The sequence below is a fragment of the Sarcophilus harrisii genome, chromosome 5 (assembly GCF_902635505.1).
Source record: "Sarcophilus harrisii chromosome 5, mSarHar1.11, whole genome shotgun sequence".
NCBI lineage: Eukaryota > Metazoa > Chordata > Mammalia > Dasyuromorphia > Dasyuridae > Sarcophilus > Sarcophilus harrisii.
In genome coordinates, this window is record NC_045430.1 from 238,946,264 (window position 1) to 238,971,593 (window position 25,330).

The window sequence follows — 25,330 nt, forward strand, 5'->3', positions numbered from 1 at the left end:
ATTCAAAAAGAAACTACAAAAAGCTTGGCACAGTGGATTGAGAGGTCTGGTCATGGAGTCAAAAAGACTCTATGTTGGCTTCTGCCACTGACTCATATTGGCTGTGTGACCACTGATAAGTTACCATACCTCCCTGTGCCCCGAGCAACTACATAAAATATTGTGTTATAGAAGACTTTGCCAGTCTGACTCAAGGGCAGATTATTTCTACACTGGGAGTGCCATACACTAAAACCACAGATCTGGACTACACATGTTTGTAACCACACAGCCATTTGTATGGTTCTTTTGCCACTCAGTGGCCAAATATTTTGTGTTTTGGAAATTAACCATTGATGACTCAGATACCTCCCTCTTTTCTGAATTTCACTATTTCTGTCAAAAATAGTGCCATCTTCCTGAGCACCCATGCTTGTGCCAATAAGTATCCTCCTTGGCTCCTCACTCCCATTCCTCATGTACAGTCTGTTGGCAAATCTTGAATTCTGCCTCCATAACATCTTCCCTGAACACACCCTACACTCCAGTATGGTGTGCTCTCATCAGAGAAGGGGCTGTCCTCTAGGAGCAAAGCAGAATTGAAATAGCTTTAAAAAAAAAAAAAAAAAAAAAAAAAAAAAAAAACGCAAGATGCACAAAATTAGAGAAGTCATCCCAAATGTTCACATGGATATTTATGGCTGAGTGGTGGTAGAGCATTCCGAGCTCACGTTGGTCTGATCAGCACAATCAGACGGACTACAACTTGATTCTCTCCTAGTAATGGCATTTTGATCTTCTTTGAGGATGAAGGACCACAACCAACCAACCAGTCTCATAAGGAGAAGGCACAAGGGACATGGAAAAGTTTAAGCCATGCTGTTCCATTTCTTGAGCACCTCCCAGAAAAGGTGACACAGAAAAGACCAGCAACTGCCAAGCCATGTGCTTATATTTTATTAGGATGGTCTCTGCATACCTCCAGGGTTTCCTTAATGAAACATGACAAAGGAACAGGCAGTTTTGAAGGCTTTTTTCCTCCTATTGCTAACTGTACTTTTATAGTCATATAACTAACCAAGGTTAAAAATGAGTTTTAAGTTTTAAACAGTATTAAGACATTTGGGACATCTTTTATAAGATGCCCACTTTATCTGTTATTTTTCAGTTTTACAGAAAGCTTGTGGTTAGATTTAGTAAATACAGCTTTAAAATCTCTTATTAAACAAAAAATATTCCAGTTCATATTTTTGAATCATTTAAGAAACTGACACGTAATCCTAAATGATAATAAGTAATATAATACCTATTATATGCTAGGCACTGTGCTAAGGGCTTTATAACTGTTATCTCAGTTGATCTTCTCAACAGTCCTGAAAGGTGGATATTATTTTTACTCCTATTTTACAGTTGTGGAAACCGAGGTACTCAGGAGTTAAGTGACTTGTCCAGGGTCAAACAGCTATTAAGCCTCTGAGCCCAAATTGAACTCAGATCTCCCTGACAACCTGGATGTCTGTCTCTTACGTTCTTCTCTACTTTAAGACTTGGTTGAGTCATCACCTTAATATCAATATCAAAGGGATTATAAAGCCAGGAAAACTTATGGTACCTGAAGTTGCTTGCTGTTGTTATGGATCATTGGCCAGCAGGCTGTCCCCCCCAAAAAATGATTTTATATTGAAAGCAAGGTTCTAAAGACCCTGTTTAAAGATCACCATTCCCCATGTCTCCCCTGTCTCCAGGTTAAAATGAAGTCCTATCTGTAAAGCACTTAGCATAGTGTCAGGCACAGAGAAGGGACTTAATAAGTGCTTGGCTTTCCTCCCACCCTGCTGCCTTCCCAGGATCCGAGAAGAGCTCCTGTGATGGAGCTGGGCGTGCAAGCTGGGCTACCTCAGTTACCATAACTTCACCTATATTGGAAGATTGATGAATCAGCCAATGGGGAAGGAACGAGTGTGGCCAAAGAGCCCACGATGCTAGAGGGGAGAGAAAACACAGACCTAGCAGAAATCCTCTCCCAGCCCAGCCAGCCCACCCCCCAGTCACTGTGCTGAGAGACACTCAACAAACTGCACTTCTGAGAAGGTTCCAATAATGCAGCCGCTCCCTTCCCTAACCCTGCAGGCTTTCTTGGGTCAAAGATCTCTCCATCAGCCACCAGCTCTACTGAGAGGTTCCACCATGTGGCTCCTCAAATATCTCTTACCCACTACAAGCCTCCCCCATAAGGATGGCACTGGGGCACAACTAGCTCTCCTTGGCCCTGCTGCTGACCCTAGATCCCCACTTGAGGCTTTGCTACTGTTCCTAGCCACGAGCCTGACAGATGCCCCATTTGTGCCTTCTATTGTGGTAACTGTATTGAACCCTGAAACACTACAGGGGCTCCCTGGTCATTAAAAAGCCATCAGCTGAGCCATTCTCACTAGAAAACCACATTGCCCTGGTTTTAACATTCAGCTGGGCACGCTGCCTGTTAAGCCACCATTATATGTATTGTGCATGCTTTGCATGTTGAGAGGCAGTGTGCTATGGTGAATAAAGACCTGTACTCAAAGGCAGGAAAGCCTGGGTTCCCACTGCACCTTTGATACATGTTGACTAAGATCTCTGTGGTCCAAAGTAAATCACTTATCCTCTCTGTGCTCCACGGCAGAATATAACAACCATAGAGTAATAGAAATAGATCCCCTACAACTTTAGAAAACTACAAATTCACATTATCTGTGTTTTACTGTATTTTAATTTATTTTATTAAGCATTTCCCCAAATAAATTTTAATCTGGTTTGGGCTACACTTGGGAGTTTACTATTGCATGGGGCCCTCAGGTTATGAGGGTGACAATTTTTGCTGCAACCAGCTCCACATGACCATAAGTCGAAGGGAAGGAATCAGCCTGCCTCTGTAGGTGAGTTTGCTCACCTGGAAGTTCCCTAGATGGCAGGTCTTGTCCTTGTAAATATGGATGTGCTAGTAACTGGTCCCAGAAATGAATAGAAAGAGAAGATTGGTTTAGCGTTTGTCTGAGAAGTGTTTAAGATGCTCTCCGTGATCACATACTGTTGTTTTCACAGAAGTGATGCTATCTGACTAGATGTCCCAGCATGCTCCTGTTTCAGAAGAATCCTAACAGGAGGCAGCTGAGAGTTGATACAAGGGAGAGGGAGCTTGCTGCCAGGACCCTCCCTGCTCAGTGGGTTGGTTAAGTCAGCAGTAGGTACTGGAGTCCACCTGGGACCCTGAGGAGCTTCAAGGCACACTGGGGAGGAGCAAAAAGACTTCCAGCAGGCAGCTTTGGTTCAGGGAAGTCACTTCTGTGGGCTTCCTGCATCTCTGCTCCCCCTGCTTAGCAGACATCCTCCTATTAGCACTGTGCTCACCACTCTCTCAAGCATCCCTCCCACCCCCATCACCCTGGTGACAGACCAGCCTGCAGATTATGTCTGATCTCCTTCCTTGAGTCTTGCTTTTCTCTGTCCCAGCAGGGATTACCTGGTGCCCCTGCTTAGGGATTTCCCTAATTATGAGCCTGTACTAGTTCAGCCTTGGGCAGATCCCAGTGTTAAGCATCCGAATTCCTGCTACAGATGGCTTGCAGCTGCACTGTTGGGAAGGGGTACCTGCTGTCCTGTCATTCGCTAGCCTGGAGCTCCAGAGACTGGAACTATGATAGCAGTTGGTTCAGACAGCTGAACAGCTAGACAGGCGGCAAGGGGACACCGGGAGGGAGGCCATCAGCAGCTGGCAGAAGCAGGAAAGGTCTTGTACAAAGGTGCTTGGATGAGCCTTACAGGGATTAAGAGACTCCGGAAGACAGAGATAAGTAGGAGTGCATCCCAGGTAGCCAGTGCAGAGTCAAGGTGGCCAGAGATGAAATTTGGTTTGTGAATCATGGGGAGGGGCCTGAACTAGAGAATGAGGGAAGAAAGGAATGGCCATAGAGTAATAGAGTAATAGAAATAGATCCCCTACAGCTGAATTTGGCCTTAGAAAACCACAAATTCACATTATCTCTGTTTTACTGTATTTTACTTTATTTTATTAAGCATTTTCCCAATTAAATTTTAATCTGGTTTGGGCTGCACTTGGAAGTATGGGGGCTGAAAAGTGAGGCTGGGGCCAAGTTGTGAAGGATTTTAAAAGCCAAACAGAGCTGTTTCTGTTTGATCCTAGATTCACCAGGAAGTCGTCCAGTTTATTAAGTAGAGTGACATATTCAAAGAAAATCACAATGGCGGCCATGTGGGGATTAGATTGGAGAGGAGAAAGACATTGGAAGTTGCTTTAGCAGCACCTCACCTAGCAGGGGAAATTGTCTCCTAGGAAGAGTTTTCTTCAGGAGCATCAGGAGCCTTATTAAACAAACCTCCTAGCTCACACATTTGAACCTGAACTGAAGAGTAGATTTTCCAGTTTCAGTAGAGAAAATTGACTCTGATCGAATATGCCAACTGCTTCCAGAACTGGAGTCAGGACTTGGTATGGTATGCCCCAGTTCTGTTAGGTTGGTATCCGGAGAGCTTGGCAGTAGGATAAATTAGCTTGGTGGGACATAAAGAAGGTTATCAGATGCATTGCTTAGTCCAGCTGTAATCTGCTTCCTGCCACTTCTAGTTATATTTTGTGTGGCTTCCTCCCCACGACTAGAACTATCAAATTTGTTTTGTGCATTTGATGCTCAGAAGATTGTCTGCACCCAGCTTGGTCATCCAGTCATCCTGGTTTGGGGATCCTCTATTCCAGCCATCTTTATCTACTTGTTGATTAAGCCAGAGATGGCAGTTCAAGGAGAATTCTTGCAAATGAACCAAAAGAAAGGGATTTTTGATCCCTCTCCCTCCCCTGATGATATCTTGGTACTTCTCATTAAAATATAATCATGATGAGTAGAGATTGTGCCACATCCATGGAGTGCTAATTGTCATCACCATCTGGAAAAGTGGATCTTGTCAGGGGCAGTGATAATTATCAGACTGAATCTCCAGGCTCCATGGAACATGGCTCCAGTCTGATGTGGGGTAAATGGAAGATGAGTTTCTAACCCCTGTATGCTTTTATAAGGAGAGTCCTAGGTTGTTTTATGTCCTTGTAACTTATTTTCAGACTAGCAGGATTTGATCCAATTTGCCTGAGGGAATTTATGCCCATAATAAATGAAGAGAAAGAATCAAAAAAGCTTTTGTAAATAGTTTTTGTAAATAGCTTTTATAAATAGTTCAAGTTTCTTTGCCTAGATTCTTTCCATCCCTGGTTTTGAAATATATCAGAATTTGAGAGTTACGAGAGAATTCAGTGACCCATCCATTACAACCCATACATGAAAGGAACCCTCACTACAGCATAGTCAATAAATGGACATCCAGGCTCTGCTTGAAGACCTTTGAAGAGGAGGAACCTGACACACCTTCCAAAGTAGTTCATCCCATTGTTGACAGTTCTTAATTGTTAGGAAGTTTTTCCTGACATCAAGACTAAATTAACCTGTGCAGCCTTCAGTCAGTATTTTTGACTCTATCTTCTGGAGTCAAACAGGGAAAATCTAATACCTTTTGCACCTGATAGACTTTAAAATGCTTGAATAGTCATCATGTCCCTCAGAGTCTTCTCTTCTCTTGGCTAAAGATGTACATAAATTTCTTTCAACCAACCATTGTCTGATATGGATTGAAGGTTTTTCACCATTATCATTCCCATTTATAAATTTCCTTCTTAATCCATAGGACCCAAAATTGAACTCAGTACTCCAGATATGCTTCAGTGAGAACAATAAGACTATCACTTCCCTATTCCTTGAAGCTATGCAGCCCAAAATGGCCCTTTTATTTTTATTTTTATTTTTTTGCTAACCCATCACTCATACTTCTGACTCACTTATGAACTTTTTCATCTGCTGTCTCACCATAGCTTTCCCATCCCACACTCGTAGAGTTGATTTGGATGCCTACATATAATTTGTATTTTGCATTTAACCCTATCAGGCTTCATCTCCCTACATTTATTTCCATGCCCAAGTTTGTCAGGATCCTTTCTGATTTTTACTTAATCATCCAGTATGTTAGTTAATCCTCCTAACTTTGGGTCATCTGAAAATTGAGACTACAAGTGAGATAACTAAAATCTTTCTAGTGATTATGGAACTCTAGGTAAAATCAGAGTTTGACAAATGTTCTGATTTTTTATAAGGTGGAAAAGACCATGAATTCTCAAAACTAGTCAGCTTGATGTAATCACTGGCAAAGTTTGAGAACCCATAATAAAATAGATGGTTTGTGACTATTTAGAAAAGGAAGTAGTGATTGATGATGGCTATCACAAGTTCATTAAAAACAAGTCGTATCAGACTAACCTCATTTCCTTTATGACAATAGATAGGCCTAACAGGGAAATGTTGTAGACAGGGCATATTTGGATTTCAACCAGGCATTTCACAAAGGCCTCCAGTTTAGCTTTGTGGATAAGCTAGAGAAATGTGAACCGACTGAGAGTTTAGAGGGTTCCAAACTGATTAATTCATAAGGGAGACCTCTGATGGCCGCAGGTCTTTGGTCTTGTTATGTTTAAGATGTTTATCAATAACTTGAAGATATTAATAATAGGCTTATCATGTTTATAAATAACATTGAGCTGGGAAGAAGGATTAATTCTCTAATTTCTTTTATGAAAGACTCAAATCTACAAAGGTCTATACAGATAGGAACAGTGGACTGAATCTAATAAGGTTATATTTGCCTCTATTAAATTTCAAATCTTACATATAAGGTATAAAAAGAAAATCAATTGTACAGGTACTACCACTGCAGGGAGAGGGCATGTTTTAATAATGGCTCATACCTAATATGAAAAACACCTGGGAGTTTTTGATGACTGTCAGCTCAACATGAGCCAACTATTGGTTGACACTGTTGCCAGAAAAGATAATGCAATAATATCAGACCATGATCATAAGAGTGTAGTGTCCAAAACAAAGCAGAATAATCCTACTGTCCTAGCATCTGGAGAATAATCACATTCAGTGCCAGATACAGTATTTTAAGGATGCTGACAAGCTGGAGTCCTTCCAATGGAAGGGAATGCTTAAAATAAGGGGGGATGGTAAGTTGATGAAAAGAAGACATAGTGGGAGATATGATACTCTTCTCAGACTGCTGAATAGCCAGTATAGAAGATTCAATTTATCCTCTATGCATCTAGAAGGCAAAAATTGGGCAGTGGATAAAGTGCTGGGCCAAGAACCAGGAAGACCTGGATTCAAAGATGGTACTACTCAAATATAGTACTCAAATGTCGACTACTTGTGTGACCCTAAGCAAGTCACTTAACTCCTATCTGCCTCAGTTTCCTCAACTGTAAAATTGGTAAAAGAAAAAAAATAGCACCTATCTCTCAGGTATGTTATAAGGATTAAGTGAGATGATAGTTATAAAACTTAGCATATGGTGTCAGCATATAAACACATAGTATTAGAACACAGCAGATATTTAATAAATAATTATTTCAAAAAAAAAAACTCAACACATTTTTATTAAGTACACTTCTGTGTACTGGGTGTTGTGTTGGGCTTTGGAAATAAAAAGAGTAAAACATTGTGATCTTCTAATAGCCCTTGCCTTAGAAGAAACTATATTTTATTGGAGGATACAATATTTACCCAAGGTGATCGGAATACAAAGTATATACAGAGTAATTGTAAGAGAGAGAAAGCACTAACAGTTGCAGGAAGGAACCTCAGAAAAAGCCTCCTGTGAGAGAAGATACCTGAGTTATTCTTGGAAGGATTCTTTGAGTCGGAGGTAAGAAAAGAGTAAATTTCAGATGTAGAGTATACTCCTTTAAAAGACAAAGAGGTGGGAAATGAAGAAATTACAGGGAGATTAATTTTATCTCACCATAAGAATTTGCTAATGCTCTTTTTGTGGAAAAGAACTGGAAATTGAGGGGAATGTCCATCAATAGGGGAATGGCCAAACAAGTTATGGTTTATGCATATGCTACAAGAAATGAGATTTGAGGGAAAAAACTGAAAAGACTTAAATGAGCTGATACTGAGTGAAATGAGTAGAAGCAGGAGAACATTATGCATAATAATAGTAACATTATATGATGATCAACTATGATAGATTTAGCTTTTCTCAGTAGTATAATGATCCAAGACAATTCCAAGAGTCAAGATGGAAAATGCCTTTCACATCTAGGAAAAAACACGTAGAGTCTGAATGTAAGTAGAAGCATAGTATTTTCACTTTTTTTGTTTTTTCTTTTTACAACATGCTTAATGTACAATTATGATTCATATGATTGTACATGTATAACACTCTCCTCAGACTGGTGAATAGCCAATGTAGAAGATTCAATTTAGATAAAATTGCTTGCTATCCTGAGGAAGGGGAAGGGCAAGGAAGGAGGGAGAAAAATTGGGGGCTCAAAATCTTGTAAAGGTGAATGTTGAAAACTATGTATAACTGGAAAGAAAATAAAATACTATTAGAAGTACAAAAAGAGAAAGAAAAGATTTTGTTAGTAGTTTAAAGCCACGTAAATTGGGAATAAATTTTTTCATAAGGCAGTCCTCAAGAAGGGGCTTCTACTTGCCAGGGATATCATAGAGGAATATTACATAAGAAGCAGAGCTGCATTAATCTAAGTCATAAGATTCTGATTCTCTAGCACATGTCCTGATAATGGTGGGTCGATAGTATTACTTAAATAAACAAAGATTGTGTAAAGGGTAGGCATTTTTAAACTCACAGACCTATTTTCCTTATTCCAGACTGAAACTTTAAGTGAGGAGTCTGTCACATCTTATTACAAAGTTTAGATTATGACTCAGTTCCTAAAGATTGGGAAAGAAAAGCACAGAATGACATTCTCACTTCTCAGGGGCTTTCACGGCAACATAATCACTTGCATTAAAAAAAAATCAGTGAGAATATCCAAAAAGATTCAAAGGTATGTCTATAGATCAGAAGCTATAACTGAAAATCAAGGAAAATACAAAAGGTTTCCCCAAGTTTTTAATTCAATTTTAAGCTATTAAGAATTTGGTGAAATTTTATATTTAAAAGCAAGGGAGAAAGACTCTTGAGACATCTATTTCAGAGTGCAGCATTACAATGGGTTCCACTACAAGAGGAAAACTTCTGGGAGTCAGCAGGGAACAAAGATTATGCCCCATTCTGACATATTTATTGCTGTCAGCATTAAGGGGAGAGTACACTTGAGAACACTAACTGTATTCTTGGTCTTTGTAGGGGGAAAAAATCAGCAAAACAACCCATCGAAGAGGCTTGAGAAATTAAGCATTGGGAAGATTGCCAAGCATTTAGTGGCACTGGAAATTGGCTATTTTGGAAGAAGTGCAACTAACTGCAGATAGTTATTGAACCATATCCCTGGCTCTTCATTTCTGGGGGCGGGGGCTTTTTAAGTTCAATTTATCTAAAGAGTGTGAGAACATGATATTCATTTCATTTTTTCAGAGATCATAAAAATTGAATGTTACAAATGCTGTCTGAGATTGTAGATTGGGGAAATAAAAGAAAAATTCAGGTAACCTAAGATGTGTCCTAATTATGCCAAATTGCAAGGAAAAACTAAATTATTGTCTTTTGTAAGATAAGAAAAGAGGGAATTGAAAACTATTTCTTGACATGGATGCATGTCTGCTTATGATGCTATATATAAAGAGGCTTGCAAATACTCTGACATTAGAAATCTTAACATCCATTAAAAGAGAAATGAAATATTGCATATCAAGGATCTTTGCCCTATTAGTAAAATAGTTTAATAAGGCCTTTATTTAATAAATATTTTAGGAAAGTCAAGGTATCTTTGTCATTTGGTTTATTACTATATAGAGATTGTAGCTCTGTGCTTTTGGGGTTAAACTTAGTTAATCACAGTGCTTGATGATAAGTATTGTGACTTCCTTTTCAGCTCCTTTTCCTGATGGTAAACAGAAGGATCAGGCAGCTTGGAATGATCTTTTCCCCTTAATCTGTTTGGCCAAAATGGACATGTCTAGCAGTGTCTCTTATTACCTGCTGTACAATTATTGGGTTGTGGTTTTTATTGTTGGGGCTCTTTCCTTCTGGAAACTATAGCTCTGAAAATTAAAAAAAAAAAAAAAAGAATAAGTTTCTTTAAGTCCCAGAACATAGTTCAATAACATCTAAAAATTTAAAAAACAAAAAGGGAACAAAAATTGGGGAAAGTAAGCTAAAAGTTTCATAGAGGAAAAAATACCAGATCTGTTAGCTTCATTTTTTCCCATCCAAGCTAGAGGTTATGGTTCATTGAAGTGGATTTGACAGCAAATTAAAATGGTATGCTCAAGGGGTAGGTGAAAGTTGCCATTGTAAAAGTCTGATTCTAGAAATGTCTCCAGATCCCACTAGGTGAGAAATAATAAACCAAGAGCTGGACTACAGATGGTCTCTGCTAAAGGGAAAGAGGAGCTGCTTTGCAGATTTGGATATAAAACATTGTAAATGTGATTTTCAGTTACTGTTAATTGTATTTTGTTCACTGTAGGGCACTAACAGAAAGAATAGTTTGGGATATTGTTTGAGACTGAGAAAAGGAAAATAAAAAAATAAAGTAAGCCTGATATTTTCTTTCCACCATTTAAATAAATTTTGCCAAATATCTGCATGGTGGAAAAGGCATTTTTTGCTGTAATTATGTAACCTGTGTGCCAATAATTTCCCCTTGTCACCATCTTGTAAGTCCATTACTGCTTGGCAACACATTCATCCAAGCCAACAATTTGAAACAACCTTGTTCCATTTTAAATCTGAATTTGTGGGAGATGGAAAGGAAATTACTAAAAGATGATGTTTGACTAAAAGATAATGTCTAGTTTCTGCCCACAAAACAGATGCTCTCTGCACTGCTGAAAGTGGAGTAGTCTGTGCCAGCATAGCCACGCTTGTCCAAATTTGTGCAAGAAGAAAGGATCATGGGTGAAAACTTCCTTCCTATGTTCTTTTTTCATGGCCCCATGGTTGCATGATTGGTTTACTGTATCTTGGTGATATATCCTCAATTCGTAGACTTATCTACATCAAAGTTATTGGATCATAATTCTAGAACTGATAAGAACCTCAAGAAACCATCTAATCGACATCAAGGGATTATGTGGTTTTGCCAAATTAACAAGTGACAGAGATGATGATCTCTATCAGTTATGGAACTGGGGAGAATAAGGAATCTGTATTTCTCCAGAAAAGTTCCTGATATTCAGGAGAGGAAAAAAGATTTCACTCTACCCTTTTCTTTCTTTCTCTCCATCCATCCTTCCTTTCCTGAAATTGTTTGGGGGTTTTTCCCCTGAGGTAATTGGGGTCAAGTGACTTGCTCAGGGTCACACAGCTAGGAAGTGTCTGAGGCCAGATTTGAACCTGACTTTAGGGCTGGCTCTCTGTCTACAGCACCACCTAACTGCCCCACCCTTCCTGAAATACTGCTAGTGAATCTTCTCTCCTTACTTAACATCATTTTGTGAATGCAGAGCCAGATACTAATATTCAGAGATCTTTTATGTTGATATCCAGGCTTCTTTATATGCCTTTGCCTAAATCTTAATAAGCTACCAATGTTGATTGTGTCTTAAATATTGTGGTTTTTTTTTTTTTCTTTCTAGCTTTGCTTGCAGGTAATGGTGTGAGATTCATTAAGTCATTTAATCTCTCTACCCCTCACAACTTCTTTATCTATAAAATGATGGTTTTGAAATATGATCTCAAGGGTCATTTACTTAATGCCTACCTGATATGCATATCCATAAGGAGTTGTCTAGCTTAAATACTTTCAGTGACAAGGAATTTACTGCTTCATGAGACATCCCATTTTATTTTTAGACAGCTGAGAAAATTAATGAATTTTTAAAAATTATTAAGTGCTTTCTCTGTGCCAAATGCTAGGAATACAAATATAAAAGTGAAAAGCCATGTCCTCAAGGAGTTGATAATTCTCATAGAGGGAGACAAAAATGGGACTCACTGGTCAGGGAAGAATATATTTGTTTGGAAATTACAGGGGTGGCAAGGGATGATGTAAAGGAATAAATTGGCACACACTTCCCTGGAACAATATCAGAGTTCATTTGATTTTAGTTCCAGAAGGAGAGAGAGAAGATGGAGATATGAGAGAGGAGAGAGACAGTGACATGGAGACTGGAGAATCCAAGCCAAGATATGTAGATGGTCTAGATAGTTATGTCACCAAGTGGGAATTCTGGGAATATAAGGGTGAAGGTCTCTAAGACTTGGTTTTTTTTTGTGGCTTGGCAGCTAGCAAGAGTGAAGTGAATCCTGGCTAGAACCAAGGTCTGGATCAGTGATTCTCAAACCTTTGTTCTCAGTATCTTCATGTTGTTAAAAAAAAAAAAAAAAAAAAAAAACTATCGAGGATCTGTTCAAAGAGTTTTTGTTCACATGGGTTATATTTATAGCTATTTACTATATTAGAAATAAAAAATAATTTTGAATTTGTAGACCCTCTGAAAGGGTTTCAGAGACCCCAACAATTCTTTGGACTACACTTTGAGGACCACTGGTCTAGATATAATGAGATCCTGAGGAAGCCACCAGTGAGGACAGTGGGACCCCAAAATGGGAGTTCTAATTGTTCTGAAGTCCCTCCCAACATTGAGCTTTCTCATCTATATATCTAAATTACTTATACTCTTCAAAGAGTCTGAAGGGGATTTTGTTCATTCTGTCTTCTCTCTGATTCCACAGAAATCTTTAAAAGCAACTCAGCAATTTTATTTGTATGACCTTCCAGTCCCTGAAATAGAATTTACCAGACTGAATGACTTGAACTTCCTTAGGATAATTTGTTGTTTTCCTTCTTAACCATTTTTCCTATCATCCTCAGTAGGAAGATCATTCTCCTTTGATAGAGAAAACAGACATAGACTGAATTGAATAATTTCAACTGCATTAGCAACATTCTGCCCATTCCAAAACTCCTTCCTTTCTAAACTGAGCTTTAAAAGTATTTGCCTTCCTGACACTTAGATAATTTTACTTTTGTTTTGATGTTTTACTCACTTATAAGCCTTTGCTTCCATCACTTATAAATCTTTTGAAAATCTGAGTTCACCACACTCCTTGTGTGACCACTTTATAATCATTCCCTATTTTCCCCTCCTTGCTATCATTTGCAATTAGTTGGTCAGAATTTCATTCCTGAGGGTTTCTTAAATGGACTTTTCTTTTTAGATTCTTAGGCTATGGAATCAGAGTTCTATTTTCTTAGAACTTCTTGAAGTTTGGGGTAAATATCAGACTATATCGAGAATTCCTGCTCTTAGCTGTCATGAATTCAATAATAATATAGCATCTTTCTTCCAAGGTTCATGCCATTTTGTCCTTTTTTGGTCAGAATCATGTCTAGAAGAGCATCACCCTTGCCATTCCCTTTACCTACTGAAAGATTACACTGGTTATCAAAAAGTATTAGATGTTCAGTTTTTCGGAAAAGTATGCCTCTACCAAATATTTGCTTAGAAAAATTCCCTTCTAGCCCCCCTATGTTGTCTTACTTTTGTGCCATTATCTTTGTCCTCAAAACTAATCATTTCTTTTCTGCATCTGATCAGGTAGACTATAATATATAGCACAGTGCATAGAGTGCTGAGCTTGCTCATGAGAGCAAATCTGGGTTCAAATATTTACTAGTTGTGTGATTTTTGGGGCAAGGCACTAAATCCTGTTTGCCTCCATTTCTTCATCTGTAAAATGAACTAGAGAAGGAAATGACAAACCATTCCAGTGTCTGCCAAGAAGGCTCCAAAAGGGTCATAAAGAGTAAGAAAAGACTGAAAAATGAAAGAACAGCAACTATAATAATCTTCCATAAAGATATCACGTCTGTTTTCTCTCTCTTATACTCATTCAAATTGTCTCCATCATTCTTCCCCTCTCAGATTTGTGATTTTTTTATAGATCTATCTTTTTTTAAAATATGGTACTATATTACTCAATAGCTTCTAGCTACTTTATTTCTTTTGAAAAAGGTTACCATGTTTCAGGAATGAATCTCATCTCACAAGGGATCAACTATGCTCCTGGGATTCTGGGATTATTCTATCTTTTTACATAGACATCTCAGGTTTATTCAATTACCCTTATGCCATGCATTGGTATAAACTTTGAGGTCACAAGTATTTACGCACCTTTTTGTACTCTTCCTTCCAGAGACTGAGGAAGGAAGTAGTTCATAGGTATTAAGGAGTTCATTGGAAAGTTCCCCAGGTGGAGCAGTAGGGAAACAATATGCAAAAAGAATTCAGGAAAAGACTCAAAGTATGATGTAGGTGTTTAAAGCTGGATTCAGTTGCCACGGAAATAAGAGGCTAAACTGGGAAATTAGCAATACAAAGCAATATCCAGATCAAAGCTAGACTTAGTACCATCCTCAAATCATTTCTCAAGAAGCAAATAAAAGAGATATGGTCAGAACAGACTGGAGGCTGAGTTTTATGAGGATTTTATAGTTTGCCATTATCTGTTTTCCTACAAGCTGATCATAATTTTCAGCCTCCCCTAAAGTAGTTGCAACCTGTGTGAAGATGTATTCTGATGGAAGTGGATTTCTTTGACAAAGAGACCTAATTCAGTTTCAGTCAATCAATGATGGACAGAAGCAGCTACACCCAAAGAAAGAACACTAGGAAGTGAATGTAAACTGTTTGCATTTTTGTTTTTCTTCCCAGGTTATTTTTACCTTCTGAATCCAATTCTCCCTGTGCAACAAGAGAACTGTTTGGTTCTGCACACATATATTGTATCTAGGATATACTGCGACATATTCAACATATGTAGGACTGCTTGCCATCTAGGGGAGGGGGTGGAGGGAGAGAGAGGAAAAATCGGAACAGAAGTGAGTGCAAGGAATAATGTAAAAAATTATCCTGGCATGGGTTCTGTCAATAAAAAGTTATTATAATAAAAAAAAATAAAGTTCAAAAAAAATAAATAAATAAAGTAGTTACAACCGGATAGTATTACTTTATAATGACCAGAAGGCATTCTTTCCTAGTTACTTTCTCCTAGAAATTATTGGATATCTTTTTTGGTATCCTTTATGAACTTTCTTTGCATTCAAATCCTTAATTATTCCTTCTTTACTATCATGTCAAATCTTATTTTATTAGTAGCACCTTCCTTGACTAATCTTACTCTGCCTAACAAACTTGTTTTGTTACTACCCTACATTTATATACTCTGCTTTCATATTGCTTGTTCTTTTTTACTGTCTCTTACAGTTATCATTTTTCCCTCCCACCATTTTGCCTTTGTTAATAGTTTTCTTTCTCTAAAATGTCTTCTCTCATTCTCTTGTTAGATTTTCATCCATATAATTGTTTTTGTTCACCTGTGTCTCTTTGTCACCCTATAAACCATAACATACCCGTATTGCCCTGGGCATTTTCTTGGCAAAGATGGAGTGCTTTTCCATTTCCTTCTGCAGTGGATGAAGACAAATAAATGTTAAATATCCAGGGTCACACAGCTAGTAAATATCTGAGGCTACATTTGAATTTGAGTCTTCCTGATTCCACGCCCAGTACCCTATCCACTGAGAGATTGAGGGTCTCATCCAAATGACCAGCTAGCTAACAATGGGGATTCCCCAGGCCCTATCTTTGGTCCTCTTTTTCCCCTCTATATTATTTCATTTGGAAATCTCATCAGCTCCATTGATTTTTCTTATCTTGTCTGGGCTAATCTCATTTATTTATCCACCCCCTAGCTTATCTCTTGACCTCCAGCTTCACATCTCCACGGACTTATTGGATATTTCATTGTAGATGTCCCAGAGCCATCTTGAACTCAGCATGTCCAAAATGGAACTCATCATGTTTTCTCTTTTCTCCCCTCTTCCAGATTTTGTTGTTACTATCAGCAATACCCCTAACCTCCTAATTACCCAGTCTTGAAAGCTCAGTGTCATACTCAATTTCTCACTCTCTCCCTCCTAGATCTAATATCTAGTCTGGTGTATAATCTCCTATTGATTCTACTTTTGGAACGTTTTTCCTCAATTCCCCTTTTCCCCTGTGACTTCCCAGCAGTCTAATGCAGGCTCTCATCACCTCACACTTGGACTGTTAGAGTAGCCAGTGGCTACTTTCCCAGCCTTCCCTATTATAATCCATCCTCTGCTCAGTTGTCAAATAAATTCTAAAGTATAGGTCTGAGCATAGCTGCCTGTCTACTCCCATCTTCCACGTTCAGTAAATTTGAATGACTAGCACTTCCAAGATGAAATGTAAAATCCTACATTTGGCACTCAAAGCCATTCTTAACTGGACCCTTTCTAACCATTCCAATCTTCTTACATCTGCAGTCCAGTAACTTTGATCTCCTTGGTTTTTATTTGCTTCAGTATGGGGACCACATTTTAAGAAGGACATTGATAAGCTTAAATAGAATATGCAGAAGAAGGTCTCCAGGATTTTGAAGGTCCTAGAAATATAAGAGAGGGTTCTTCAAAGAAACGGAGGGGAAAAAAATCTGAGGAGATGTAGGACTTTTTTTCTTTTCAAATATTGCAGAGTATCTTTGTCATGTGTAAGAAGGAGAGTCAGTAAACATTAAGATACAGATATGAAAAAGGAAAGACAGGCTATGCCCCCAAGGAGCTTATAATCTAACAGAGGAAAATTATATATAAAAGGGGTATTGAGGGAGTGGAAATGTGACTTTTTATTTTAAACCCAACCTCAGAAATGCTCAACTAGGCACTAAGATAAGGTGCTACAGAAAGGCAAATATAGACTTAACACTTAACTTCCTAATAGCACTATTCCAAAGTATACCATGGTGCCTTTGAAGGTAATGGGTTTCCCAAGCACTAGAAATCTCTCCCCCCCCCATCCCCAAGGCAAGTGACTTGACTAAGGTCACACATAGATAGTAAGTGTCTGAATCTGGATTTGAACTCAGGTCCTCCTGACTCCAGGACCAGTGCTATATCCACTGCACCACCTAATTGCTTTAGCACTAGAAATTTTTAAACAACGTCTGGATGCTAGTATGTTTTGGGACATTTTGTAGTTGTTAGGTATGAATTGGACTAGATGATTTTTAAAGACCCTCATAAAATAATTCTGTGATTCCATAATCTTGAATAAATCATTTTGTCTTTATGATCTTTCTAGTTCTTTTGTAAATGATCTCTTTCTAACCTAATATTCTGTGATTTTATGAAACACATGAGAGTGTCTTTTTAGACTATATTGCTATAGATCTAAAGAGCATCAGACAGGTCAAGAATACACAAAATATCAAAACAGAACTTTGCTTGGTGACTAAAAATAAAAATATTTTTATATTTTTAGAACTTGAGCAGATGTTTTTTAATACAGATTTGGCTAAGTGGGCAAAATTGGAATTTTTCTCCTTGAGCTCTACTAATGACTTAAAAGCATGAAATAAAAGTTGATTGGTCCACTTCTTAGGATTCATTTAATATCTGAGAAGACATTCAAGTACTAAATCTAGGACATTGAACACAAAAGAACTCATTCTTTCCATTGCTAATTCACAAACCCAATAGCTCTTTCCAAATCCCAGCCTCTTTAGCAACTATTTCTCAGTCAGTAATGTGATAGCAGAAAACTTGTAATACTAAGTATTAGTAAATGTTACATTACCATAAAATTTCATATATCATCAGGGAACTCCTATAAAAAGCCACCCACCCACTTGCCCCATAAAAGTCACCTTCTCTGCTATGTCTACAGTTACAAAAGCTGAGTTAATTTACATTATCTTCTAGGAGGAGGGGTGATTGCTTTATAATATATAGATGTATATGAAATTTATCTTCTTGTCTGTAATATTGTGAGATTGAGATTGTTGAAATAAATTAATAGAGCTTACTTTGTTAATGTCAAATCCAATGATTTTTGTTTCACTTATTTCTTTCATCTTTTGCTTTCCTAATTATTGTTCACTTTTAATTTTCAGTATCATTTTGTTTTCTATTTTAAATTACTATGTTTTCATATATATGACTATCTAAGTAAGGAGGAGTAGAGAAATGTGGCAGTCTCATTAGAAAGCAATGGATGTTACAAGATGCAACATGATCCACTTAAGGATGCGAGATATTTATTGAGATTCAGCATTTTATTCCGGGGGGTCTATGGTCCTTTTGAAGTGAGCATTTCCATGTTGAGACAGTGTAGTACAGTAGGAAAATATTAGATTTAATGCCAAAAGACATAGGTTTTAATCTCAATTCTACTATCTACTTTCTTAGTGATCTTGGACAGTTTTGGATTAGGTAATTTATAAATTCCTTTCTAAAATTGATGGTCATTTCTTTAATCCTTTAATTGCAATGGATTGCAATTCTTCCAAGCTATTCTGTGCAGTTCTTATGCATCTTTTCCCATCAACTCATCATGGAATATCTATTGAACATGGTAGGGGCCTTTGTTTAGGTATTTATATGTTTTGTAGTTGCCAGAACAGGTTTTGAGCTGTCCATCTGTCATCTCTCATTCTTCCTACAGGATTGACTCACTTCCATTTCTAATCATACATTTTTTGGATGATTTGATCTCTTATTCCACTTACACAGAAGTCATCTGTGGAAATAGGTTACAGTCTCTTTTCACCCATGAGGCATCCCTTGATTTCCTCTAAGTCACCTACAACTTTGACATTCTATAGATCAAGATTTCTAACCATATATCATCCCCAGAAAAACATTTGATTTAAAGAGGTAGCTTTGTATTATGGACTAGTTTGGAACCATTTGAAGTTTGATGTAATTTTTTACATGTACTCTAACCTGCTTTCTTCTTCCTCTTCAATTTTAGGCTAGGCTCATTGTCCAACTTGAGAGTCTGTTCATGATTTATGAATGAATGTACTTATTTGATGGACTGAGCATCCAGCTGCTTTTCATAGCCAGTGCAATAGGTATTTAGTTTTTCCTTATGGAAAGGTGCTAGTTTCTTTTGTATAATCATGGATCTCATTAATGAGATCCTTTGATGTTCTGAGGCTTAATGTTCTCAACATAATATATTCTATGAAGAAGAATAATCTTACTATCTACAGGAAATTTCTCTTGCATTTCGACCCTGAACTGGACATTCTCCTTGAGAGTGGTTAGTACCTTAGGTGGGCATATATTTTCCTATTTTATGTTTCCCTTAAGACATAAAATATTCAGACTGTTGTTAAATAGATTTCTTCTTCTTAATTCCAGGACCAGCACTCTTTATCTGCTGCTCTATCTAACTGTTTCTAGGTGTGAAGGTAAAGGATGACTTGCCTAATTAAGGCAAGTAGTTATATGGCAATGCTAGGATTCAGACCTAAGGCTTCTGGGAGACAACATGGTACCATTGGAAAAGTCCTGAACTTGGGGTTACACAGAGTTCAGATCCCAGTTCTACCATTTAATGCCTCTATCACCTTGAGTCATTCACTAGAGGGCATCATAGTGCATAGAGTTTTGTGTTTGGATTCAAGAACTCTCATCTTCTTGCGTTCAAATTTGACCTTGGACACTTCCTAGTGTATGACCCCTGGACACATCACTTAACCCTGTTTGCCTCCGTTTCCTCATCTGTAAAATGGGCTCTGAAGAAGGGGATGGCAAACAACTCCGGTATCCTTGTCAAAAAAACAAACAAACCCCAAATGGGGTCACAAAGAGTTGGACATGCTGAAAAAATGCCTAAACAACAGAAAAGACCAAGTGATCTCCAAGGTTTATTCTAGCTCTCAGTCTGTAGTCATATGACTCTCTATCCCATGCTTTTCCTAACATTAATGCTCTATCTCTATTCTTATGACTCTAAATCCCATGATTTCCTCTTCTACTTCTGCCACTTACTATTCCACCTCATATTTTTAAGAGTGTTTTTAATAGATCAGCCTTGGAGTTTGGAAAATGAATTTTATCTAATCCTGCCTCAGCGTTTTCTAAATGTGACTTTGAGCAAGACCTTTAAACTCTGTCAGCCTCAGTTTACCTCATCTGTAAAATGAGCATGATAATACCACTCCCTTACAAGGTTGCTAAGACGTGCCAAACAAGGGATCGCTTTATGAACATTAAAGAACTATATAAATAGTAGTTATTAAATGTAGATCATTTCATAAGATTTTACAAAGATGAAAAAATTAATATATGGGTAACTTAGTTATTATTATCCTCTTGATTGCCGACTTTTGAGTACCCCTATTGCCTTTGATTCTCCTGTTCCATTCATTTGGATACATGATACATTATCTAAAACCCAGCTTCTTAAACTGTGGTTCACAACCCCATATGGGGTTTCATAAACTAATGGGACAATCATAAAATTATGATTTATCAGTAAACTTTTGATTTGTATACCTCTTTTATATTCCCATGTCCTCAGGACCATATAAAAATTTCTTGAGCAAAAAAGGAGTCAGCAGTGGGAAAAGTTTAAGAAGCCCTGATCTAAACAGATCCTTCCATGCTCCTAGGATTCTTTCACCCTCAACATAAATTGTCCTACTGTGTAGACGTTGTGATCTAGTTGTCTTTCCTGACTTTCTTTTCCTAAATGGCATTTCTACTTTCTCATTTGACTCAGTGAAAACAGAGTTGGAGAGACCAAACGAGGTGTTCTTACTGTCACTGATGATGGAAGGAGATTATGGAAGAAACAATGGCCGCGCTCTCCCATTTTACTTCTGTTTTTGGCTCTCTAGTCTGTTTCATCCAGGATTGTCCTTAGGAGAGATATGAGTTGGTTTGTGCTCTTGCCAGGTTTTGGATGGACTTAAAGCCCTCTAATGCTTTTATCTTTTTGGAGAAGTAGCCTTCTTCATCCTCCACGTTACTTGCTTGGCCTTTTAGTTTTTTGTAAATTACTTATGTACTTCATAGAAACAATCCAACTATATCCCTTTTAAACCTGCTCTGAAGTCTCCTGTAGTGTGACCTCTACATCTCAAAGACATCAAATAGCTTTGGGAATCAGAGATTCGAACCATGTACTTACTGCCTGTGGTAGAAGGTGGGGGAGGATGAGAGTAGATCGTGTCAGGTAAACCCTCCAAGGACTGATGGAGACTCACCCTCAAGGGGAACTGACTTAATGGAAGGAAAAATGAGGTGATTCTCAGAACCTGTTTTCTTGGTATGGATGTGGCTTCATTACACTTCTGTACTTCCTCCTTTTTCTCAGGCTGTTTGATCTGTCCTTTGTACATTGTCTAACCTTACCATAGGATCTATCTTTAGACCTGGAAGAGATCTAAGGAGGTATTATTTTACAGATGAATAAACTGAAACTGAGAGAGTTAATCCAAAAGCCTAAAATCACATAAGGAGTGTCTGAAGAAAGATTGGAATATTGTCTTCTTGGTTCCAAATTTAATCTACTGTGTCATGCACCTCAGTTATAACCATTTGGTATTAGAGATATTTGGTCACAATTCTCATCACCTACCACTAGCAGTAGTAGTTTAAGAAGAAAAAGAATTGTTTTTAGAATCAGAATCTGGGCTAGAGTTTCAGTCTTTACATTTACTAGCTCTGTGATAGTGGACGAATCCATGAAAGTCTCTGAGCCACCATTTCCTCTTCTGCAAAATAAAAATGATAACTTCAGAAATGTTTTTTCCTTCCTGCTTCCTTCCAAGATTGTTATGAGGTGAGAAAAACACTCTACTTATTTTAAAGTGTTAAATAAATGTGAGCCTATTTTCATTTCTTGGGAACTTGTGCTATCTAGATGCCCATAGGATTGTTGTTAGTTAACAGTTCTTATTTTGAGAACCCTTTATTCATTAGAAGCAGCTAGTTGAAATCGTGACTAGAGCACTGGCCCCAGAACTAGAAAGACCTGAATTGAAATCCTGCATCAGACACTTAGCTTTATCATCCTGGACTAGTCTCTGTCTGCCTCAGTTTCCTCAAGTGTAAAATGAGAATAATAATGTCACTTACCTCATAGGGTTATTGTGAGGATCAAATGAAATATTTATAAAGCACTTAATATAATCTGGCACATAGGAGTCATTTAATAATGCTTTTTTTTCTTTCTTTTCTTTTTTCATATCAAGATCTTCAGATCTTTCATATTTTGTCCACTAGAAAGGTGATTTTTAGTCATATGTTTGTACTTGTTCCCATCTTGAATATATTTGATTCTAAGATTTTCCCATCTAGTTGACAGCTTCTCTAATTGAATTGATTTTTGTTCATGTAAAAGATTTTAAATTTCATGTAATCTGACCTACTTACTCTATCTTTTATGATCAACCTTTTCTCTTGTTTGTTTAAGAATTCTTCCCCTATAGGTAACTGATCTAGTTCTCTTATAATTTTCTTTTGCCCAACTTTTAACATTCAGGCCATATCACAGTATTTATTTTTTATTTGTATATATATTTCAGGCATTATTGTGGTATATGGCAAGAATCTATTCTTTTCTTCAAGCAATCCTTTTCCAATAAAGAATTCATTTCCAAGTAATATATATTTTTGTGTTTATTGAGCATTGAGTAATTTTGTTCATATGTTTCTGATTCTTTTTTTTAACCTAGTCTCTTCTGTTGAGCTGCCTTTCTATTTTTTAGCCAGCCCCAAGTAGTTTTACTTGACAATATACTCTGAGGTGTGAGGTTTCATTTCTATACTTTTTCATTCTTTTTCTTGAGATTTTAGATCTTTCATTTCTCCAAATGGATTTTGTTTTTATTTTGTCTAGCTTTATAAAACTAGTTCTTGATAATTTGGGGTGATACTATCTATAAATTTATTTAAGTAATAATGGCATTTTAATTTTGGAGGTACCAATCATGAGTATAACTTCCATAAGTCCTTAATTATTTTAAGAAATCTGAGATTTATTATTTCGTTTTTTATTTTATAATAAAATTATGAAAGTTTATTTCATAAAATATGAAAATATTTTAATTGTTTTTCAGTGTAGTCTTCAAGGCCATTAAAACAAGGATCCTAGATAACTTACATCCCTCTTTAGCAAGGTCATTGAAGAAAATAGCTTAGAATCTTTTTTTTTTTTTTAATAGCCTTTAATTTACAGGATATATACATGGGTAACTTTACAGCATTAACAATTGCCAAACTTCTTGTTCCAATTTTTCACCTCTTACCCCCCCACCCCCTCCCCTAGATAGCAGGATGACCAGTAGATGTTAAATATATTAAAATATAAATTAGATACACAATAAGTATACATGACCAAAACGTTATTTTGCTGTACAAAAAGAATCAGACTCTGAAATATTGTACAATTTAGCTTAGAATCTTAACAGCCACTCTGGACCCTTCTGTAGCAGAATGCATTTTGGCTAATAATCCTGGCCAAGTTTTTCCTATTGCCAATATATTGGAGACCCTGCTGGGAAGTACAGCAGATGGTGTGTAGTGTAGACACTCTTAAAGCAATCACTGCTTTTGGTGAGAGTGGAAAGGGTGATATTGGTAAAGATGATTTCTGACAATAATAGAGACCATGGGAAGGCCTTGTTGACTTGTGGGAAGAAAATTGGCAGAGGAAAGAACTTGGCAGAGGAAGGGGAAGCTTCAGAAGGAAGAGATTTGCTAGCTTACATTTCCTAGATGCTTGCAAAACTTTCTTTCCGATGTTATTTTCAACATCATGCACTGTGTCATAATCACCATAGAAGTTTCCTCAAGAGAAATAACATACATGTTTTCTCCTCCAGAAGTGACACTGAAGGTCCACATCAGCGACGCCAGCACCCATCAGCCAGTCAACGAAGCCTTCATCGAGATATTTACCAACCAGGTCTCCATCGCCTCTGGAACATCAGGAGCGGACGGCACAGCTTTTATCAAGTTTCAGTATCAGTTGGGCAGTCAGCTGATTGTCACAGCCAGTAAGCCTGCATATGTACCAAATTCTGCACCATGGAAACCCATACGCTTACCCGGTAAGTTAAGTTCCACTTTATTCTGTATAATTTTTAAGGTATTGCATTTGAATTCAATAAGAAGTCAACTTCTCATCAACCAACCTTTATCAATTTATATTTACCAGCACTTAGTGCTCTGTTCTCCATTAAAGTCCTCTTCTGGTTTAAGTTTCTTCATTTGTGGAGGTGACAGTGGGTTGTATTGGTCCTGCCAATAGAATCCCAAGCTTTGGAAGGTCCTAACGAGCTGGAAATGGTTCAGAAAGGGGTTACTAAGTCTGTCCATTGTCTAAGAACCATTCCAGCTTGGTTTACCTTGACCACAGGGTAATTAAATTTTTGACAATTCTCAAAGACCATCTATTAAATTAAAAAGAGAGTACAATCTATACTGGTAGAGGAAAATCTAAATACTAATGAAATTACAGATTGTTGCCTTCACTGCTTTAAATTTGTAAATATTGTGGGCCTTCAGAAGGAAAAAAAATTATAAATTGATAAACAAACCTGCCAAGTATCCATCATCATTTAACTCAAGACTTCATTTGGACTACATTTCTTCATCCAAGGTTTTTTTGCATATCATAACATACTAAATAAATATTCTGTTCTTATTCTTATTGATGTCAACCTAGGCAACTCTTCATTTAGTAGCATTTATTTTTATTTTAATTGTTTTATAATACAGAAATAAAGGTTCTAATTTTGTTGGTAAAGAGGTTTAGAATTACTTCCATATCCCTTCTGTGATGATTTCTTTTTCACCATGTGCCATGAAAACTCTTTTCTGGGTTTTTGCTCCTCCAAATTTGTAAAAGTTGCTTCAAAAAGCTCTAATTCCCCCTTTTCTGTGACAAGATGCTGTTCCTTGAGAAACAATATTTTAAGAGGACCAAATCCCAGAAGATAATACTCATTCTAAGATCCCCATCTGCCACTGTATAATCTCTCATGTACCTCCATGAGAATGTTATTCAATAGAACCCTTTACCCTCACTGAATCTAGAACCTTCCTTTTCTTTCCTTTCCTTTCCCTCCTTATCTTTTCTTTCAAGGCCCCTCTTCTTCCTGAGAGATTATAAAAATTATTTCCCATTTACTATTTACCATTGACTTGTTTGGGGTATATCATATATATCTTCTTATTCAACTCTCTTCCTTTTTATTCCCTCCATGTATTCTACAATCGAGTGACACTGGCCTCCTCACTATTACTTGCACAAAATAATCTCTATCTCAATTCCATGCAATTTCTTTTCTCTTTTTAAATATTTATTTTTCCCAATCACATGTAAAGACAATTTTTAACTTTTTTTTTAAATTTTGAGTTCCAAATTCTTTTTCTAACTTCTTTCTTTTCTTTCCCCCATTGAGAAGGCAGGGAATTTGATACAGGTTATATAGTCATGCAAAACATATT

At 37.3% G+C, this 25,330-nt stretch overlaps 1 protein-coding gene across 1 annotated transcript in view; it reads left to right on the top strand.

Annotated features, from left to right (window-relative positions):
• Positions 1–25,330, top strand: part of FAM171A1 (family with sequence similarity 171 member A1) — a 176,181-nt gene that overhangs the window by 71,309 nt on the left and 79,542 nt on the right. Inside the window, exon 2 of the mRNA XM_031939926.1 lies at positions 23,701–23,928. Within this exon, the coding sequence (XP_031795786.1) occupies positions 23,701–23,928 (228 nt within the window). The remainder of the gene's footprint in view (positions 1–23,700; positions 23,929–25,330) is intronic.